The sequence below is a fragment of the Corythoichthys intestinalis genome, chromosome 22, assembly GCF_030265065.1.
Source record: "Corythoichthys intestinalis isolate RoL2023-P3 chromosome 22, ASM3026506v1, whole genome shotgun sequence".
Classification (NCBI taxonomy): domain Eukaryota; kingdom Metazoa; phylum Chordata; class Actinopteri; order Syngnathiformes; family Syngnathidae; genus Corythoichthys; species Corythoichthys intestinalis.
The window spans coordinates 15,047,261-15,067,459 of NC_080416.1; the positions used below are offsets into that span (position 1 = coordinate 15,047,261).

A 20,199-nucleotide genomic window follows, 5' to 3' on the forward strand; every position below is an offset into this window, starting at 1 on the left:
GGCAAGACGGGCTGAGGCAAAAGTGACATCGGAATTTAACCTAAAAGGAATTTATTGAGAAAAATGCAAAATTTACTTTTGTTGAGTAAAATTACGATGATTCTGCATGCTTTCCTAAGGTATTAAGTTTCTGATGTGAAAATTGAGTGATTTATTAGCTGTTGAAAACAAAATTCCACTTAAATTAACAATAATATGTCGCTATTTCAGGTAAAAACTAATATGATATGTTAAATATATTGATCCTGAAAATATAGGTGATTGTCTCTGCATTTGGTGGTGTTTGTGCATCGAGTGTAAAATCAGAATTTTAAAGCCATTTTAAGTTTTTTTATGCTTATATTAAAAAAATAATAATCGGGATTTTATTAGGGAACGACTTTGAATCTTTTGATGCCGCTGCTCATGGAGACTCGTATTTGCCTAAGGGAGGTGCCTGTTTTGGTTTAGGTCCTTAGCGGCTTTAGTTTTGAAAGAATTTTAAGTTTTTCAAAATACGCCCCCTCCGGAGCGGCCCCGTTTCCTGTCAACTGATAGTGAAGTCTATGGAATATTCTAAAAACCTGTGTAGTCTGCATGTGAGCGATGAGGGCTTTAAGTGACTCCACGGTAGCAAGCAAAGCGTCTCTCTCCTTAAGCCACAAGTTTGAAGTACCGCCAGGGTCGCTTTCAGAAACGGGAAGGTCCGACAATGACAGAACGTGCATGCCCTCCTGGTGGACCTCACGCAGTAACGACTGCAAGGAGGAACAACAAAAACAGTTGAAACTTCGAGTTGTAGTTTAAAAAAATTAAGGTATTATTCTGTAATTTCACCTTGATCCTGTCAGGTAATACTGAATCATCAGCATCTCTTCCAGCACCTTCGGGTGTCACCCTAAACTCCTGCTGAAGTCCAACGGGAAGATCATATCCAGTTCTCTGGCTGTAGTCTGAACTACTATCTGCAACAAGGAAAAACACAGATTCTGAAAAGGATCATGAACGAATTGGCGACGATAGACGTCCAATCCATTTTGACTGGGTTGGCTGGCCGCCCAGTCAATCTGGATTAAATAATTAACAATCAATACATCTTATTTCTGGAGCGCTTTTCAAGACACGCAAAGACGCTTCACAAGAAAGATGAGAACACAATAGCACAACAATAACAAAACAATCATAAAATTAGATTAAAAGCAGGATACAAGTAAAAATTTTAAGAGGTCAAAATAAAACCGAGATAAGGATCATGGTGGGTAAGAAAGAGTAAACAGGTGTGTTTTCAGTCTGGATTTGAAAAATTAGAGGGTAGATATATTGTGAAGATCGAGGGTTGGGAGTTCCAGAGCTGCGAGGTACAGTGACTAAAAGCTCTGGAACCGAAGGTGGCGAGACGGACACGGCGGCCCGAAAGGTGGAGGATAGAGGAGGCGCGAAGTGAACAGGGGGCGGTTAATACAGAGAAGATTGCATAAGTAGGGTGGGGCCAGGCCATGGAGTGCTTTAAAGGTAATGCCAAGGATTTTGTATTTGATTCTTTGTTTGACTGGGAGCCAGTGAAGTTGACAGAGGATGGGGGTTATGTGGTGAGTCGTGGGGGTCCGAGTGATATGGCGTGCTGCTGAATTTTGGAGGAGCTGCAATTTCTGGAGGGACTTATTTGGGAGACCGAAGAGCAGTGAGTTACAGTAATCGAGCTGGCAAGTGACTAGACTACAGACAAGCGTGGAAGCTGTATGGCTGTTGAGAGAAGGGAGGAGGCGAGAAATATTGCGAAGGTGGAAATGTTGTTGATATGGGAGTGGAAGGAGAGCGTGCTGTCCAGGACACCCAGACTCTTAACCTGAGTAGAGGGAGAGATGGGTACATTGTCGATGATATTAGATAGAGGTGGGAATCTTTGGGCACCTAACGATTCGATTACGATTCAGAGGCAACGATTCGATTGTGAATCGATTATTGATGACACCCACAAACCCCCCAAGCTATTAGCTGCTTTCATTGTTTCGTACATTAGTTACAAAAATTGTACAAAAAGCCTCTCAGACTTAAATAAACGACTATTTCAGTATCAAGTTAACGGTTCAAAACAGTAAATAAAATACTCAATTCTGTATCAGCAGCTTTAAACTACATTCAATTAATTTAATGTTGTGAATCAACCGTTAAAGTTGTTAAAATTGCTCCCGTTATTCCATAATTTCCCTTCTGTCTACTTTAGACATGTGAAAGTTTTAAAACTGTTTTAAAGATAGATTCGAGTCAAGATTTTGCCGATTTAGGAGTATTTTAGATAAAAAGTTCGCTACAACAGAGCCTTCTAGAGAAGTTTTATTTTTATCTAGTGGCATGCGTTGAGCCAGAGCCGTGAGTTGACCATTGTCATTACACGGGTAATGACAAGCATGATGTTTACTCTCGAGACGCAATGAGGAACCGACCGCATTGCGCTGCGACCACACTGACTTTTAGTTCCGCTTTACTCGACATATTTCAATAATCGGAATTTGAATGTTTGTGAATCTTTCTCGAATCTTGCACGGGCGAATCGAGAATAATCGAAGAAGCGGAAATTTCGCACACCTTTCGTAACAGAGAAGTTATTGTCATTAGAGAGCATGGCGTTGTTGCCAACAAGGAGGACTTCTGATTTTGAGCTATTGAGAAAGAGGAAGTTGGAGTGTCATCAACGCAGCAGTGGAAGTGAATGTTGTGTTTGCGGAAGATGGAACCCAGGGGGAGGATGTAAATAATAAGGGGGAGCGGCCCCAGGACGGAACTCTGGGGTACGCCAGTGGAGACAGGGAGGGATTTGGATTTGTAGGGGCCGATCTGATAAATTGTGTGTGGTCAGACAGGTAGATAGTGAACCAAGAATGGGGTGTGTGGGCGATACTAAGGACCGAGGAGAGCTGGTCAAGAAGGTTTGAGTGTGAAATGGTGTTGAAGGCAGCAGTGAAGGACGAGAAGGACAAGGATTGACAATAAACCAGAGTAAGAAGCTATGAGGAGGTCGTTTGTAATTTTAAGTAAAGCTGTTTCAGTGCTAAAATTAGATAGATTATTAGATAGATTAGACATCTAACACTGTGAATGGCAGTGAATTAGTTAACAATTGTTCATCATCAGGGAAGTTATTGACCTTACCACTCGTGTAACCATCTTTGAACTGTGACTGGAGTCGATCTTGTCTTGATAAGGGAACCTAAAAAACAAATTATCACAATTTTACTGATTTGTTGCCATTGACGGCTAATACAGTGTATCGCTGTCAATGGCACTGAAACGTGATTACTCACTAAGCTCACCTCGGAGGAGCGCAGCTTGTCAATAACAACCTTGAGTGTTTTGCACTCGTCCTCCAAGTTTTGCACGTCACGGCGCAGCGCGTCACTCTCCGAGATGTGCCGGGCTTCCATGTCCAGGATCTCAGCCGCGTGAAGCTCCTGCATCTGAACCACCTTCTCCCGAAACTCCCCCACAACATCTTGGAGGTCCTCGTTCGCAGCCGTCTGCGTGGTGGCGTTGGAGGCGGCCGGCTCTTGAGTTCTGGAGGGCGCGGCGCTCTTTCGGGAAACGGGCGTGGTCTTTTCTTTGGTAACTTTGGAAAGAGGCTGCTTGCTGCTCGCTTTTCTCTTGGGTTGGGAGGTGGACGAGGAAGAGGAGGACGGCTGAGGGGACGCGGCGGGAGAGGGAGACGCTGAGGATGAGTGAGCCGCCTTTGTGGCAGCTGCTCGTGCCTCTCGAAGCTCGTCTTTTAGCTTCTCGTTGTGAGATTTGGAATTTCTCAGTTCTTCTTTGGTGGTGTCAGCAAACTTTTTCAACTCCTGGAGTTCCTTTTTCAGCTTCGAGACAGAGACCTCATGAAGACCCAGCTCCTCATTGTTAGTTTTGGCTGTTCTAAGTTCTAGAGTGGAGTCCACATTCTTCTGGACCTCTTGGAGATTTAAAATGGTGACCTCACGGAGTTGAATCTCTTCCTGTAACTTCTCATTATGAGATTTGTAATTTTCGAGTTCTTCTTTTGTCAAGTCCATGGTCTTTTGGACCTCTTGGAGCTCCTGTTTCAATTTAGTAATAGAAACCTCATGCACCTGAATTTCCTCCTGAAGCTTCTCATTGCACGATTTGTCACTTTTTAGTTCTTGGGTGCAATCCACCATTTTTTTGACCTCTTGGAGCTCCTCTTTGAGTTTAGAAATAGAGACCTCACGGGTTTCAACGTCCTCCTGGAGCTTCTCATTGAAGGACTTATAATTGTTGAGTTCTTCTTTGGTGGAGTCCATATTATTTTGTACTTCCTTAAGCTCTTCTTTGAGCTTCAATATGGAGTCCTCACACACCTGAATGTCCACTTGAAGCTTCTCATTGTGGGATTTGAAGCTGCTCACTTGGTCGTTGGTGGAGTCTAGATTCCTCTGGATCTCCTCTTCGAGCTTGGAAATAATGACCTTTTGTTGCTGAATGTCCTCAATGAGCTTCTCATTGTGGGATTTGTAACTGTTGAGTTCTTCTTTGGTGGTGGCCATGTTATTTTGGACCTCTTGGATGTCTTCTTCCAATCGACTAATAGACTCTTCACGAAGTCTGACATCCTCCTGCAGCTTCTCATTGTGGGATTTATAACTGTTGAGTTCTTTGGTGGTGTCCTTATTCTTTTGGACCTCCTGGAGCTCCTCTTTCAGCTTCAGAATGGAAACCTCGCGAAGCTGGATATCCTCCTGTAGCTTCTCATTGTGGGATTTGTAGCTACTAACCTCTTCTTTAGTGACATCCATGTTCTTTTGGACCTCCTGGAGCTCTTCTTTCAGCTTCAAAATGGAAACCTCACGAAGCTGGATATCCTCCTGTAGCTTCTCGTTGTGGGATTTGAAGCTACTAACTTCTTCTTTAGTGAAATCCATGTTCTTTTGGACCTCTTGGAGCTCATCTTGAAGTTTAGAAATAGAGACTTCTTGCTTTTTAATGTCCTCTTGGAGCTTCTCATTTTGGGATTTGTAGCGGTCGAGTTCGTCTTTGGTGAAGTCCGCATTGCTTTGGACCTCTTGGAGCTCCTTGACAAGGTTTGTCTTTTCTGCTTTGTTTTCTTCAGGTTTCAGCTGAAGATGAACAGACATTAGAGTATTATTATTATTTTTTTTTTTTGAGGGAAAAAAATCAACTGCACAGATTGAGTCCGAAAGATTTTTAAATTTCCACTGTTCTAGTAAGCACTGTTAAAATTAAATCCTTTGTACATACTTGTAGGAGTTCTTCTTTAAGATGATTAATGGTCAATTCTCGCTCCTAAAAACAAAACAAACTTTACTTGTAACACAATGAAGAGGCTACGCCCCTGTCGGCGAACGCCTAATCCATACCTGAAGGAGATCCTGCAGCTTCTCCAAGTTTTCCTTGCAGCTGCTCAGCTCCTCTTTGGACACCATCGCCTCCTTCTGGGTCTTGGCCAGCTCTTCTCTGAGTGCCTGCGTCTCCTTGGCTCCTTCAGAAGATGCCTAAGGAGGTACAAGCAGGATAATTATCAGTCTGCTACCTTGACTATCATGGGTTAAAAATCTGATATAGATGAAGGATACCTTTTCAAACTGCTCCTTAAGTCTTTGTACTGTTTCAGTTTTGTCCTAGGAGAGAATCAAGTGTCACCAAAAGATGCTCTTAGAAAACGTTTGGACATTAGACGCCTTACTTTGAGTTGCTCCTTGAGGTGGTGGCATTGCTCCTCTTGGAGGTCCAGCTGCTTTTTGGCCTCCACGGATTCCTCTCTAGCTTGTTGAAGTTCTGACAGGAGAGCTTGGTCACTAGCTGAGGCCTAGTTTAAAAATAGAGATGGTTTGTTCAGGAACAAAAAGTTTGGAAAATCCCTTTTCTAAAGTATTTTACTTTTAGATCTGCCGTCATCGTCAGTTGTGGCCCAACCATCAGTCTCATGAGATCCACGAGCGCCACCAGCCTCCTCTCGTACTCCGCCAACTCCTCCTTGGATCTGGAGAGCAGCTGCTTCCTGAGCTTATTGTTCTTCTCAATGCCGCCCAAACTTGTCTCCAGTTCATCAAGCTTCTGGTTCAGTTGGCCCACCTTGTCACCTGACTGATCTTTTGACACCTGCTGCTGAAGAGCATCCAGTGTGGCCTGGCTGACCACCTCCGCGGCCACCTTCTCCCTTAAATGCTCCTCCAGAGTGGACACTTTCACCTGGAGCTCATCAGAAAACTTTTGACAGCGGCTCAGTTCAGTGTCTTTCTCGTTTTCTAGTTCCCGAATGCGTGCTTGGAGCTCGTCCAAGCTGGATGCGGCACTTTTCTCAAGAGCTTGAACTTGGGCCTGAGCCACCAAAAGGCTGGCAGTTTTTTGTCTTAGACTCTCTGCGAGTTCCTCAGAGTTCTCAGCACTCTCCTTCAAACGCTGGTGCGTCTCAAGCAGGTCGGCATGCTCCAGTTTCAGGGCGCTGAACTCCTTGGTGACCGCGTCCATCCTCTGCTTCATCTCCTCGTATTCCTCTCCCACGTGGGCTTCGACGTCATCCTTGCGCTCCATGTGGACTAAGTCCTGCTGAAGTTTATCGATGACAGAGTTCAGCTGCTCTACTTCCTCCTCGCTCTTCCGTTTGAGCCGTTCCTGCCCGCTTTTTAGGCACTCCACCTGCGACTCCAGGTCATTGATCAGCGCATCTCGTTGATCTATTCCCTGAAAAATGACCAAAACATATTAAAAAATAATACAAAATAAATGTTACCACCCCCTTTGGAATAACAATGGGTTAGGAACGTGAGTTGGATTATAACAGGGGTGGGCACAAAAAGAAAAAGTATATTTCAGTTCACAATGTTTTATTCATTTTACCCAATAATTAGTTGGCATTGATGACGATAGACGGCCAATCTATTTTGACTTGAAGAGGCTAGCAGCGATTATATTATGAATTGGACGTCTATCGCCGTGAATGGCAGCTAATGAGTTATTCAAACATAACATTAACATCTTAAGATTCTATTTGACCCCACCCCTGTATTATCAATTAGTCAAGACTTTCCACACAGAAAAAGTTTGAATGAGCCACCACAAAACGAGCACATGGATTTACTTACCAAGACAAACACAACACCAAAATGGATGTCACCAATAAAATGAAAACACCACACACGACCATGGAGCTATGCGCACAACCAATAGATGGATTTGTGGGTTCTATTCCTTGCGTGCATAGACATGGCTTGTTACCTTGTTGCCAGACGCTTTCTCCAAGTGTTGGAGCTTAGTGTTCTGTTCATTAAGAAGTGCTATTGCCCTGTCCTTCTCCTCCATCACCTTCAAGAGTCAAGAAATTATAACGTGATGGAATGAACATGCCATAGTAATAGAGTTGTTCTGATGACTAAATGTATAAGGTTCCGCTGTGATCTGGCAGACATGGAAACTGGTCAGATTTCTATTCTAGTCTATTGTTAACTACCCCAGTGCTTCCCAACCTTTATTGAGTCATCATACATTTCATGGTAGGAGAAAATCAGGGTTCTTAACCTCACAAAAATGTCACAAAAACTATAATATACTTAAAATAAATGTACTTAAAGCAACACGAGATAACTTTTCAACCTTTATAAAATAGTTTCATAAAATTTGTGATAATATGTTGACTGACAACTAGTTGAATGTAGTGCTGCCACGATTAATCGGTTAACTCGAGTATTCGATTACAAAAAAAAAAAAAAGATTCAAATTAATTTTTGCTGCTTCGAGTATTCGTTTAGTTAAAGAGCATATGACACGAGAAAAAAAAGTCTAAAATGTCATTATTATGTGAATTAGAATCATATTTTGAGACGATTCGACTATATACAACAATTTAGCAAAGCACAGATGACGAGAAATTAGTCTTTTAATCTGCCGGTTAGCCACGCCTACCATTATAGGGCTTTAGCGTCCCCAACAGGTGGATGACGTCAGCGGTAGACTTGGCTCATCGATTTTACTATTCAGCCCATTGAGGGGAAATTATTCAGATCGAGGAAAACGCGACGAAGAAAGCCGCAAAATGTCATTGTTTCAGTCTCTCTACTCCAATATTTTTAGAGGATATTCTTTTTACCCAAGTATTTTTCCCCAATAGCTATATAAATGGCTTGAGAAGGACCAGTCAGCCCGTTGAGGGGGAACTATTCACAACGAGGAAAACGCGACGAAAAGAGCGGCAAAATGTCATTGTTTCTGTCTCTTTACTTCAATATTTTTACAGGATACTCTTTTTATCCAAGTATTTCCCCCAATTGCTAAATAAATGGCATGGTCATGACAAATAACAGTCTTGTGCTGAATGGAATATGAAATAATAAAAATGCATTTATTCAGGACGACATGGCAAAATTACTCCATAATGGTCAAAACTGTCGACTTCACCTTTACTGTCGCACCTCCCGAACGATATTTTATGACACCTAAATCGGACATATGTCATTTCCCTTCCCCGGCTTCGGAGAATGTAAACAAACCAGAAGGCGTGACAGCTAGCCGACATGCTAACCAGAACCGAGTGATGTTTCAAAGTCTTCAAAGCGGAAAATCACACATAGTTATCCTGGATTATTTGACATGACGACCCGGTTGTCGAATGTCTTATTGGATCGGCAAACCGCCCGGCGGAGAGCAATTTACAGTTCGTTCCCCGGAGGAGGGTGGCTGGAGCTAACGCAGCTAACGTGCTGCTGCTAATGCATTAGGAGAGCTTTTTACATGCCTATCAATGATCAAACGTAAGTGGTCCTTCATTTAAAGGAAGTTTATAGTGTTTACTTTGTAATCGCTGTATTCGTATTTGACATAATACAAAACAAGATGTTTACTCACTTCATCGTAAGTCCAATGGTCCCACAGTAAATATCCACGGTGAATGGGAACCTTTTGAAACTCCAAAAAGGCTCATACGCCTCTCCCTCATACAGAATGATTTTTCCGCAGCCGTTTGGCTGGCGTGATGCGAAAAATAAACGTATTAATCCGCAAAATCAGCTGAATCCTTCGTCCTCATACACAACAGTACACTGTAGCGTGAAGAGGACGTCTTCTACCGTACACGTCACAGCGCCCTCCTCCTTAATGCAAGACCGAAGCCGGAAGTCACTCATTTTCCTGGCGCGGGATTCAAAAAACTAAATAAATATAGCGATCGCTTCCACACACATCCAAGCGGTCCATATCATTCAGGAGCATAAAATACCGCGTGTATTATGAAATAAACATGCTTTTTCGTGTCACAGGCACTTTAAAGTGGCGTTGTAATGGTTTGTTTTGAAAGTGTTTGTATTTAGTTTTATTGATTTAGGTGGATACACAGCCCTCTAGTCAGCCTCATTTCCCGTGGCTGAATCCAGCTGCTCCCTGTTAAGACCAACAGAAGTTTTTGTTTGAGCTAATGTTTTTTTTTTAATGCATTCGTGATTTGGTTTATAGGTATATTTAGCCATTTTATTGTGGGAATTTGTGTCTGAACCATTTGTTAGAAGCATTTAAAAAAAAAAAAAAAAAAAAAAAATTGCATTTTATAGCATTGAAGCTAACGGACTTTTGCTATGTAAGTTAGCTAATTGTTCTTATGTTGTACATAGATCCTCATTTGTTTATTTATTTTTTTTGTACCGTTTGAGGCTCAGCTCAGGTATTTTAATTTTTTTATGTTCCTTATCCGATTACGCGATTATTCGAACTAGCTGGTTTATCGATTAATCGACTACTAAAATAATCGCTAGCTGCAGCCCTAGTTGAATGACATCTCTTTTGTATCTTGAGGGGGTCTGTATCACTTTCACAGGCACTAATTAACTTTGAGGAGGGTGGCAGGAACCCTTCTACACACACACAAAAAAAACTACAAATGTGCTGGCTGCTTTACGGCATACGTCGCTTCCCTCTTTCCCCATTCATTATAAAGATGGAAGTCGATGCAAACGCTTTCGTGCGAATGCTGCAGATATGGCAGAGCAACAAAAGAGATAAAAAGTTTTGTCTGAGGAGGAAAAAAAATGCTAACTAATATACAGAATAAACATTGGCCCGGCTTTTACTCGCTGGTGTGACGCCCCCCTCCACCTATTCAAACCGAACTCGTCAGTGCTGACGAGTTCTGGTGGGGTGGAGGGTTAGCCCCACTAAGCCACATGGTTGCTAACTGTCATATGCTACTGTTTAGCCACAACTGAACCTTATTACTATTCAACTTTCACACAGCTGCTCAAAACAGAAATGTTGTTTAATCCATCAGCAGGTGACCGGGAGATTGATTTTTGATTCATTGATGATTTTACGACATTGTTCGGGTGTGCGCTGGTCCTCATGGGAAACGGAATCTTCTTCAAAGGAAACCTTGGACTTAAAGACTTGTAGGCTCTAATAAGCCACGATTGTTCTTTTTTACTAAAATATGTTATTAGAAAGACATAAAATATTGCCATTGATTTAAAAATTTATAATATTTAGTACATGTTTTGACCTACGGAGGGCGTCATGTTTTAGCGCGCAATGGACACTCGGGGTGATGACGTCGATTGTCACCGTCTCTTGATGAGCACTACCGGGTTACTGCAATCCCTTCTACGCGGCGAGACGTTCAACACATGCGCTCATCGGTTAGAAGCGGCGAGTACTTACTATTTGTGTTTTTATTGAGTCTTTCATTAACTTTTTATTGCCTCAAAATACATTTTGCATGTGTTTCCATCTCATACATTTAAGCATTGTGTTTTCTTGCGCTAGCTTTAAAGCAGATTGTTGATCTGTTCACCACATTAGTCACGTAGCATAATTAAACCACCCTTATTTGATATTACTACCTTTAAGTATTTTCTTAAGGCATCTTTAGTATAGTTTGTCTGTATGCATCTAAACAAAACAAGCTGAAAGCGCACGGTAGTACTTTGTGCTTCTTGTAGGACGTTTTGCCGGTGTGGCACATTTAGGCAGAGCGCCGTTTTTTTTTTCCTACTCTCATCACGTCTCATCCAGTCTTTCCTGTTCATTTTGCTTTTGCTGCTCGTTTTGTGAAATATTTACAGTGCTGTCGTGGTCATTAATGTTCCTCTCGGGTTCAAATTGAAAGGGTTAAACAGGCGACATGTTTATTAGAGGAGTTCCAAAAAAATCGATCATTACATTACTTTACATTCATAAAGGTTAAAAAACGGTGGCTTTCCCACATAACTTTATGACAGCCGCTTGTAGAGAAACGAAATTCAAGACACGTCTGCTGCCCGGACACCTTTAACGGACGCACGCATGCACAACGTTATAATGGATGCTGCCTGTAACTGAGTGAGAGATTTACTTATTTTTCAAAATACTGGAAAATAAATTTGTGTATGAGACAGGCAGGCGACCGCACAGTCATTTTTTAGAGCAAGAGGGTAAGAAAGACAGTTCGTTGCTCATTGTCTTTCAGAAGTCCAGTTGTAGTTTCAAGTCATGTCAATTGAAAAATGTCCTGTGTGTGTTGCTAAGACCTGTGTGCGTCTCTGAGAGGTGAGTAGACGAACCCTCTTGTACTGTTTAGCCTTTATTGTTGTTGTTTTGGAGGTGTTAATAGTTAGCCCCGGGCGCTAAGCTAATTAGCTTATTCGCTAACGTGTATTTCTTATGCAGAACGTGTAAAACCATGATTAAGTACCGCCGTAACACTACAAACATGCGAAATAGTACAGAAATCTGTGAAAACAAAGTGTATTGATTAAAAGAAGTCTTATGTCAAAAGACATTCCACCTGTGTAAATTTTATTGTATTGTTGAGAGAAATGAATACTCCCTTTAAAATGTACTCCCTTAAAATGGTTAATGTTTTTGCACTTAAGGGGAAAAAAGCAGCTTAAGGGCAGCTTTTTTGTTGTATGGCCATGTTTCCATCGTTCCTGTTGAATCATTAGGATAGTTTAAAATAAATAATGGAAAAAAATTTGTCTACTTTATTAATTAGTAATGTACGATGCATCGATAATCGTGATAACCGTAATCATCGTCAATACCGTGATCATCGTTCAAGAATCGAATCGTATCCCACTGAATCGTAATCGAATCGAATCGTGGGGTGCCTAAGATGACACACCCCTGAATTGTTTATGCTGCTAGAGTCATACTCTGGTTACTCGGCAGCGTAAGCATGTGACGTCACCGCCCTGCGACATCAACAACCTACTAGTTAAACTAATTTTAAAAATTGTATAAAAACGAAAACATCAAGAAAGGTTTCAATATCAAAACTATTTAACTCATTATAACGTTAACCTTTGAAGAACTACAAGTCTTTCTATCCGTGGATCCCTTTAAGGCAAAACACTACCACTTTTGTCCACCAGCATCGCTACAATCGACCAAAACTGAAAAGCTACCACGTGTTGCTTTAAAAGTCACTTTTAATACACAAACACATTTTAATTTTCCATTCAGATTGAAACCCGGCCTATTTACTGTTTGCGAAAAACACAATTCGTGTATATATTCACTCTTATTTTCAGCTCCAAGCTCTGTCAAATATGTAGTAATTGGTGTCAATGAAGTATCGTTAAAGTGATACACCACAATTGAAATATCCAAGAAGCTCAATTCCAGAGCAATTTTCAGTTTATTTGAATTCCCCACAGTACAATTTGGTTGGGAGTCACTATTTTATCTAAAACAGGCGTCTCAAACTCAAATTATCCAGTGGCTGCAGGAGAATCTGGGTGAGTGTAAGGTGGGGAACCACATCAAGTACTTCACAAAATGGGATTCAAATATTCAAAAAGTACAAGTGATCCAGTTTCTTCAAGCTTTATGAATAACAGCGAGGAAATGAATAGTTCTTCAGAACATGAAGACTGTTCACCTGCTCTCATTTCACTGCTATTTTACATATTCCTTAGCACGTCCAGTTTAGTAATGAGGGAGGGTGGCACCCTCCCAGTTCAAATGGATTGGACGTATATCGCTGTCAATTGCAGCCATTGAGTTAAAAAAAATATACTGAAAATGAATAATAAGGAGGGAGGTGACATAATGGAGCAACCCTGTTAAAGCTCAACTGGGCTCAGTTCTTGTCTCAATGTGTAGTAAAAAAAAGAATCTTTGTAGGCGTTGGCAGGTTACCTGAAGCATGCTCTCCCTAGTTTCCAAGAATTGCTGCTGGCTGCAGATCTCCTTGCGCTGAATCTCCAGCTGCATTTGGAGCTGCTGCACCTCCTCGCTCTTGTTCTCCAGCTCTTCCCGGAACTGCTCCAGCTGCTCCTCCAGGTGACAGATCTTAACAAGACAACGCCGTGATGATGGAAAGCTCAGTGAAAGGAACGACAAAAGGGAACACTACCTCTTTTTCTTTGCGCTCCAACGCTTCCCTTTCGGTGTGCAACTGAGCCTCCAGGTTTGTGTGTTTCGCCTCTGTGATGGATGCATGACGCATCTTTTGTTCATCCTTTTACACACACAAAAACAAATATGGTTATTTGGACTATAAGAACAAATTCTTATTCATTTTTCACATTACAACAAAAGTCTTTTTCTCAGGCCCCATCAGTGGCACTGGAAGTGGGGAGCTGAGGGTGCTGCAGCACCCTATGGTTTTGGGGAGGAAAAAAAGGGTTTTGTTAGATTTTGGGGGGGATAAAAATACATAAAATACTTAAAAAATAGTGTTTTTAACTTTGGGTATTAAATATATAGGTTGAATTTTTTTTTTTTTTTAACATGGTCACAAAATCACACCTCGCTTAGTACTGGGTCACGTTGAATAATAATTTGTGAAAAGGGGGCATTAAACCAAAGCTTATTGGACCTTTTAGTTTTCAAATGTGTTTGTGTGTCATTGCGCCATCTAGCTGCGGGAAATTGCATTATAATACATGGGCTCTTTTATTTCCAATATAAAAACTCCAACACACACTGTAAGTGAAATAGAACGCCGTCTTTGTAGTAGCTTAATACAGTGGTACCTCTACATACGAAGTTCATTTGTTCCAGGATGTTGTTTGTAAGTCAAAATGGTCGTATGTCGAGCAGGATTTACCCATAAGAATACATAATAATTCCATGAATGTGTTCCACAGTCCGAAAACCTACACTAAATCCTTAATAAAGCATGCTGGTACTATTGCAAATAGCAATTGCACAGAGCAAAACAAATAAATTATGAATAAAAATTGAATAATATACTAATAGTAATAATACCTGTAATAACCAATCAGGTTTTAATGTGGCAGATGTATTTTTTCGTGGTGTACCTGAACGCACCGCGTGGCTGACGTGTCAGAGGGAGGACTTTTTACTTTCACTTCACTTGTTCAGCTGCGCCGACAGTAGGCATGTTGTGTTGCACAAGTTCTTAAATAAATTATCAAAAACCTGAAGAAGCTGGTTTCTTTGGCAATATTACACTAATAATAATTGTCAGCTTAACTTATAAAGATGGCGAACGGAGTAGGACCGCCGAGATCATAGACAGTCTACCGCCGTATTGTTGAGCCAGTTCACGGATGCCCATCCCATGCTCATTTCCTTTTTACCATTTCCATCTTCATTTCAATGGTAAGCCTCACCTTTATATTTTTTTCACCACCTGCACTAAAATTGTTGGAACCCATGTTGATTTCTCTCACAAGAAAATGCACCGTGCGTCCGTCTTGCGGGAAAACCAAGAAACTGTGGCGCTGTCATAAATCATCGGATTTTGAGCATGTCGTCAAATGTAGAAACAAATGGGAGACCAAATTTTACGTCGGATGTCGAAAAGAGTGTGTCGAAGCAATCATATGTCGAGGTACCACTGTAGCAGTACGTAAACTATGCAGCATGCAGGTGAAGTTTTTGTGAACTACCAGTGTGCATGCCTTGTTTGGAAAAAACGCACAGGCGTGACAAATTTGGACCTAAACGGACGTTTTTGGATGGGGGGGAAAAAAAAAAAAAAAAAAAAAAAAAGATACTCAGCACCACCTTCAGTGAGTGACTTCCAGCGCCCCTGGGCCCGATAGTTTTGCAATTAAAAAAAAAAAAAAACACGTGCACACATCCAGGCCATTAATATAAAACTAGAAAAAGAACACAGTAACTATGGCGCTGAGTGTATCTCCTTGTGTTGCGTGACTATTTTTTCTTACACCGAATTGCAAATAGGTTAATTGTGTGTTGATTTTGACCTGAAAAGTATCTTCTTTTGCCTTTTTAAATGCCTTTAATGAGTGTTTTCATAAAATTGTTTTTTTTAACTGTACCTCGCTGTACCTCGCAATGAATGATTTTAAGGAGGGCCCTGATTTTAGTCACTACTGAACTCACAATTCTTTCCCAAAGTGTAATAAAAACTCACACAAAGATCCAAAATAAATAAATGAACAAATTAACTTTGTAACTTCTTGACTGTGAGGCATGTGTACTAACTACATTGTGCTTTGTGCTGCCCAATACTACATCCACCTCCAGTTGATTTATGTGAACATAAACACTATGCTCTACGACATTGTCTGCATTAGTACTCCTTACACATTGTTCTCTGGCTCAGTGCAGCCCCTCCCCTTCTTAGATCTTAAAGTCATCTCCTTATCTCCATGCTCTCCAGCCATCTAGCACATCCCTCTCGCGCACCCCCACCCTCCCGTTTCTCTAACCTTCTCCAGGGATTCTGCTCTGGCCAGCAGGGCCTGCTCCAGCTCACGCACGCGGCTCTCCAGCTTGTCAATCTCCTGGTCGCGTTCGGTCAGCTCGCGACGCAGCTGCTCGGAGCCCAGCAGCAGCTCACTGCACCAGTCCGCCTTCTCCTTCAACTGGGAGCTCAGCTGTTCCACCTGTTTCGTGCAAACAAAAGAACAAGAGCAAATGAATAGATTTGCCTGCAGATACCAATTGCTACACGATGTAGCCGGAACATACACGGCTAGCTTGGAGGTCAGCTGATCCACCTGAGAAAGGAAGGTGGGAGGGTGGAGGATAGAAGTGCAGGGGGGGAGAGAGAGAGCTTTCATTCAAGGGTGACAAACCACACAGTATCATTAAACAGGGGAGGAGGGTGGTCGCAGGATCCACCTGAAGGAGGCGAAGGAAGAAGAGCAAGTGGTGGACTGAATAGGAAGACAAGCTAAAAATGCTCATATCTACAGGAAGCAAGGGGAGGGGCTGGACATACTGAAGGCACTACATCAGGGGTGGGCAAACTTTTGTGCATGTTGTACAGTGTATTAATGTGTCAATAAAATAGTAGTTTAAAAAAATAAATGACTGTATTACTATTTACCATATCCTAAATAAATGATTAAAACATTTCATTTTTTCAGGGCCCTGGGGTGGCACCCACGCGGCATCTCGATTCGCCTGCGGGACTATCACAGGTTAGATGGGACTCACGCATGACTAGGTGATATTAGACACACAAGTAGGAAACCTCGGTGTCAGGATTAGCGAAGAGACAGCATAGAATAGGATGCCAACATACTCACACTCACAAGGGATTCACACAAATACTGGGTTCTAGACCACATGGATGATTTAGGTACACTTCACCTCCTCGAATCACTTACAGTGCCCTCCATAATTATTGGCATCCCTGGTTAAAATGTGTTTTTTAGCTTCTAATAATTGTTTTAATTCAAATAATACGGGACCTTAATGGAAAAAAAGAGAAAAATCCAACCTTCAATACAAGTGCATTTATTCAGTGGGGGAAAAAAATCCCACATAAAGAAATAATTATTTGACATCAAATAATGTGTGTCACAATTATTAGCACCCCTGGTGTTATACAACCCCCTTTTGCCAACAAAACAAGGTCTGAGATGGCCAAGGGAGGAGCTTGATTTTGTTTCTGGTGAAAGCACAACAAAAATAATATTACCATCTCTCCAAAAAATAATGTTCACAAAAAGTGCTCAATGCAAAGAGAATTGGCATTCCCAATCAAAATCGCTATGCAAAAAACACATAAAACTTACTCACTTTGCCATGGCTAGATCTCTAATTAATTTAAAACTCGCCATTGACACCTTGTGGAGTATTTCAATCACTACCTTACGTAGTTAAAAACACTGTGAAAGAACGGCAGGGAGCCCATGTGACGTCCCGTTCGGCGATGTCAACAATGGCGAGCTATTAGTTAATTTTTTTATTGAAATTTTGACAAATTTTATTAAAACGAAAACATTAAGAGAGGTTTTAACATAAAATTTACTATAACTTTTACTCAAATTTATCTTTTAAGAACTACAAGTCTTTCTATCCGTGGATCCCTTTAACAGAAAGAATGTTAATAATGTTAATGCCATCTTGTGGATTTATTGTTATAATAAACTGTACATGTGAAACTGTATATATAATGTATATTTCCATTCCAACAATAATTTACAGAAAAATACGGCATATTTTAGAGATGGTTTGAATTGCGATCAATTACGATTAGGGCTGCAGCTATCGAATATTTTAGTAATCGAGTAATCGACTGAAAATTCTATCGATTAATCGAGTAATCGATTCAACTTTTTTTTTTTTTTTAGGTAACGAGCAATTATAAATATACATGAGAAAGAAAGATATTTAATCCAATATTGAACAATTTTCAGTCAATCAATGTCTTTATTTTCGATGTATATTGTTGAAAACAGCCAACAATTGCATCTAAGATGTGACTAGAAAAAAAATTCACTGCTTTCACTCAAAAAACTTCTAGATCTTATTAAAAAAAAAAAAATTCTTACCTAATAATGTAATTACGCTTAAAAGTAGTCCGGGTAAAACGTGATGCTTACAGCTGGCAAAATTAAATGATTCCTCGAGGTGAATGAAATTACTCAGATCAGTTTTTAAACTCGAGTTAATCGAGTTGCCCGAGTATTCGTTTCAGCTCTAATTACGATTAATTAATTTTTAAGCTGTGATTAACTCACTTAAAACGTACAAATTTTGATCGTTTGACAGCCCTACTAAAAATATATATAATCGATTTTTTTATTGGGGGCTACGCTACTTCCCGATTTTTCAATTATTGCGGCGGGATCATTGTAGTATTCACAGAGTACGTGCTGTGGTAGTTGATTAATTGTATGTTATGAAAAACTGCAAATCACTGCAATAGATGTCTATTGCCATCATTGACAGTCAAGATTTAATGAGCAAACACATTTGAATTCTCAAATTTTACTTTGCCCACCCCTGCACAAAATGCTCTCCACAGGCTTGAGGGACACATGTAGCGACTAAAAGCAGTACCTTAAAGAACACTCCGTCCACCTGCAAAGACCAGGGAGAGAGAAGGCGGGAGGATCGTGAAGGAGCACAGACCGCCAAGGCAAAAAAAGGAGAGAGGTGAGCCAGTGAGGGGAAGCAAAGCAAAGCAAAAAACAAAACAAAGAATAGCTATTTGAGGTGTTACTCTGGAAATGAACATATGCTAGAAAGACGTCACCCGGCTCTCAGCCTGTGAGTTGGAAGCACAAATAATGTTAGAAAAGATGACCGCATTCAAGTTTAAAACGAAATGGTTTAACTCCTTGAAGTCAGAAAGCATGGACATTCCAGTCATTGCATTGAGTGTGCTATCCGAAGCGAACACTAGTGACTGTTACGCATTAACTTACTTGTTAAAAGGTGACGAGTTATGATCTTGAGTGTAGTTAAAGTAAAATCTGAATGGGCAATGTGTGCTTTGAGAGTAAATGTAACAAAATTAGCTTTTTTACAATTACGAACAATTCCAAGGAGTCCAAAAAAAGGGAGGAAAGCAAACACCAAATGAAAGTCAAATAAAAATTGGTATTGTTTTACCCATTGGGGAGCTAAGTCTTTGAACAGCGCTTGTGAAAAACTTAGTGTGGGAACAAACATTATGCAAATAGGTCCAAACTATTTGTATTCATGCAAACAAAACGCAAGCTTTACATATTTCCCTTTTGTTCTCAGTGATAGGAATCTTACAGTCATTTGTTTTATTGCTTTTTCCTTTTAAGCAGAGGTGGCGTAGAGTAGCCAAATGTTTTACTCAAGAGTAGCGTTACTTCAAAATAACATTACTTAAGTGAAAATGATGTACTCAAGTAAAAGTAAAAAAAAAAGTATTTGGTAGTAAGAAATCTCAAGTAATGAGAAACATTGTGAGTAACTGCTTAAATTTTTGATTTTTTTTTTTTTTTTTAAACAATGGTCTTTTTTTTCCTCAACACAGTTATCTATATTATTGTTGTTATCATTATACTGTACAATAACCCATTACATAACCACATTAAGCCAAAGAAATACAGAAAAAGAGAAAAAAAATTTTTGAATTTCACCGAGAGAGAAAAAAATGACAAAAATGAAGCATTATTCGTCCAAAGAGCATGAGTGCCCTCTAGTGGAGAAAATAATTCCTAGACTTGAATAGTTTCTTCATAAATGCTATTATGAAAATGATCATATCTCCGTTTTTCCGTGGTCAATCGGCAACAAATAAAAACTGGGAAAGAGGTTAAAATCTGCGCTTTCGGGTCATGTTGAGGGCAGTGCTCTACGTCAAATACTTTATTTTCTACGGTCCTTTTAAAGATGCCACGTGATTTTACTCGTAAGAAGTAGCGTTACTTCATAATATTACTCAAGTAAAAGTAGTGGTCCAACAAATGTACTCAAGTAAAAAAGTATTTGGTGAAAAGACTACTCAAGTAATTAGTAAAATTCTGAGTAACCGCTTACATTTTTTTTTTAATCAATGGTGTTTTTTTAGCACAAAGTTATCAATATTAACTGTTGTTATAAATGATACTGAACATTAACCCATTACATAACAACTTTAAGCCAAAGAAATACAAAAAAAAAAAAAAAAAAAAAAAAAAAAAAAACCATTGAACTTCAATGACAGAAAAAAAATTACATAAATGAAGCATTATTCGTCCAAAGAGCATAAGTGCCCTCTGGTGGAAAAGATAGAGCCTAGTTTGAATGGTGAATAGTTCCTTAATTACTATCATGAAATTAAAAGGATCATTATCTCCGATTTTCCGTGGTCAACCGGCAACAAATAAAAACTGGGAAAGAGGTTAAAATCTGCGCTTTTGACTCATGTTGAGGGCACCACTCTATGTCAAATACTTTATTTTTCAAGGTGCTTTAAAGACGCCACGTGATTGAACAGGCTGCCGGCCGGGATCATAGATCGGCAAGCTTGCATCTGATATAATGGAGTCATGTGATTATTGTTGCGACGTCTCATTGGTGAAATTGGTAGAGCTACTCTTGGCATCGCTGGCCAAACAA

General features: G+C 40.3%; 1 protein-coding gene across 8 annotated transcripts in view; it reads right to left on the reverse strand.

Annotated features, from left to right (window-relative positions):
- The window catches only part of akap9 (A kinase (PRKA) anchor protein 9), a 78,933-nt gene that overhangs the window by 8,407 nt on the left and 50,327 nt on the right, over positions 1-20,199 (reverse strand). For 7 of the 8 annotated variants that reach the window (XM_057827295.1, XM_057827293.1, XM_057827297.1 and 4 more), the window contains 13 exons: positions 15,594-15,770; positions 13,301-13,405; positions 13,084-13,236; positions 7,201-7,287; positions 5,863-6,666; positions 5,669-5,791; positions 5,559-5,603; positions 5,343-5,477; positions 5,224-5,268; positions 3,291-5,081; positions 3,130-3,187; positions 817-944; positions 564-737 (listed from right to left, as the gene is read on the reverse strand). In XM_057827295.1, coding sequence (XP_057683278.1) covers positions 564-737; positions 817-944; positions 3,130-3,187; positions 3,291-5,081; positions 5,224-5,268; positions 5,343-5,477; positions 5,559-5,603; positions 5,669-5,791; positions 5,863-6,666; positions 7,201-7,287; positions 13,084-13,236; positions 13,301-13,405; positions 15,594-15,770 — 3,825 coding nt within the window. The remainder of the gene's footprint in view (positions 1-563; positions 738-816; positions 945-3,129; positions 3,188-3,290; positions 5,082-5,223; positions 5,269-5,342; positions 5,478-5,558; positions 5,604-5,668; positions 5,792-5,862; positions 6,667-7,200; positions 7,288-13,083; positions 13,237-13,300; positions 13,406-15,593; positions 15,771-20,199) is intronic. The other variant, XM_057827300.1, reaches the window with a different exon arrangement.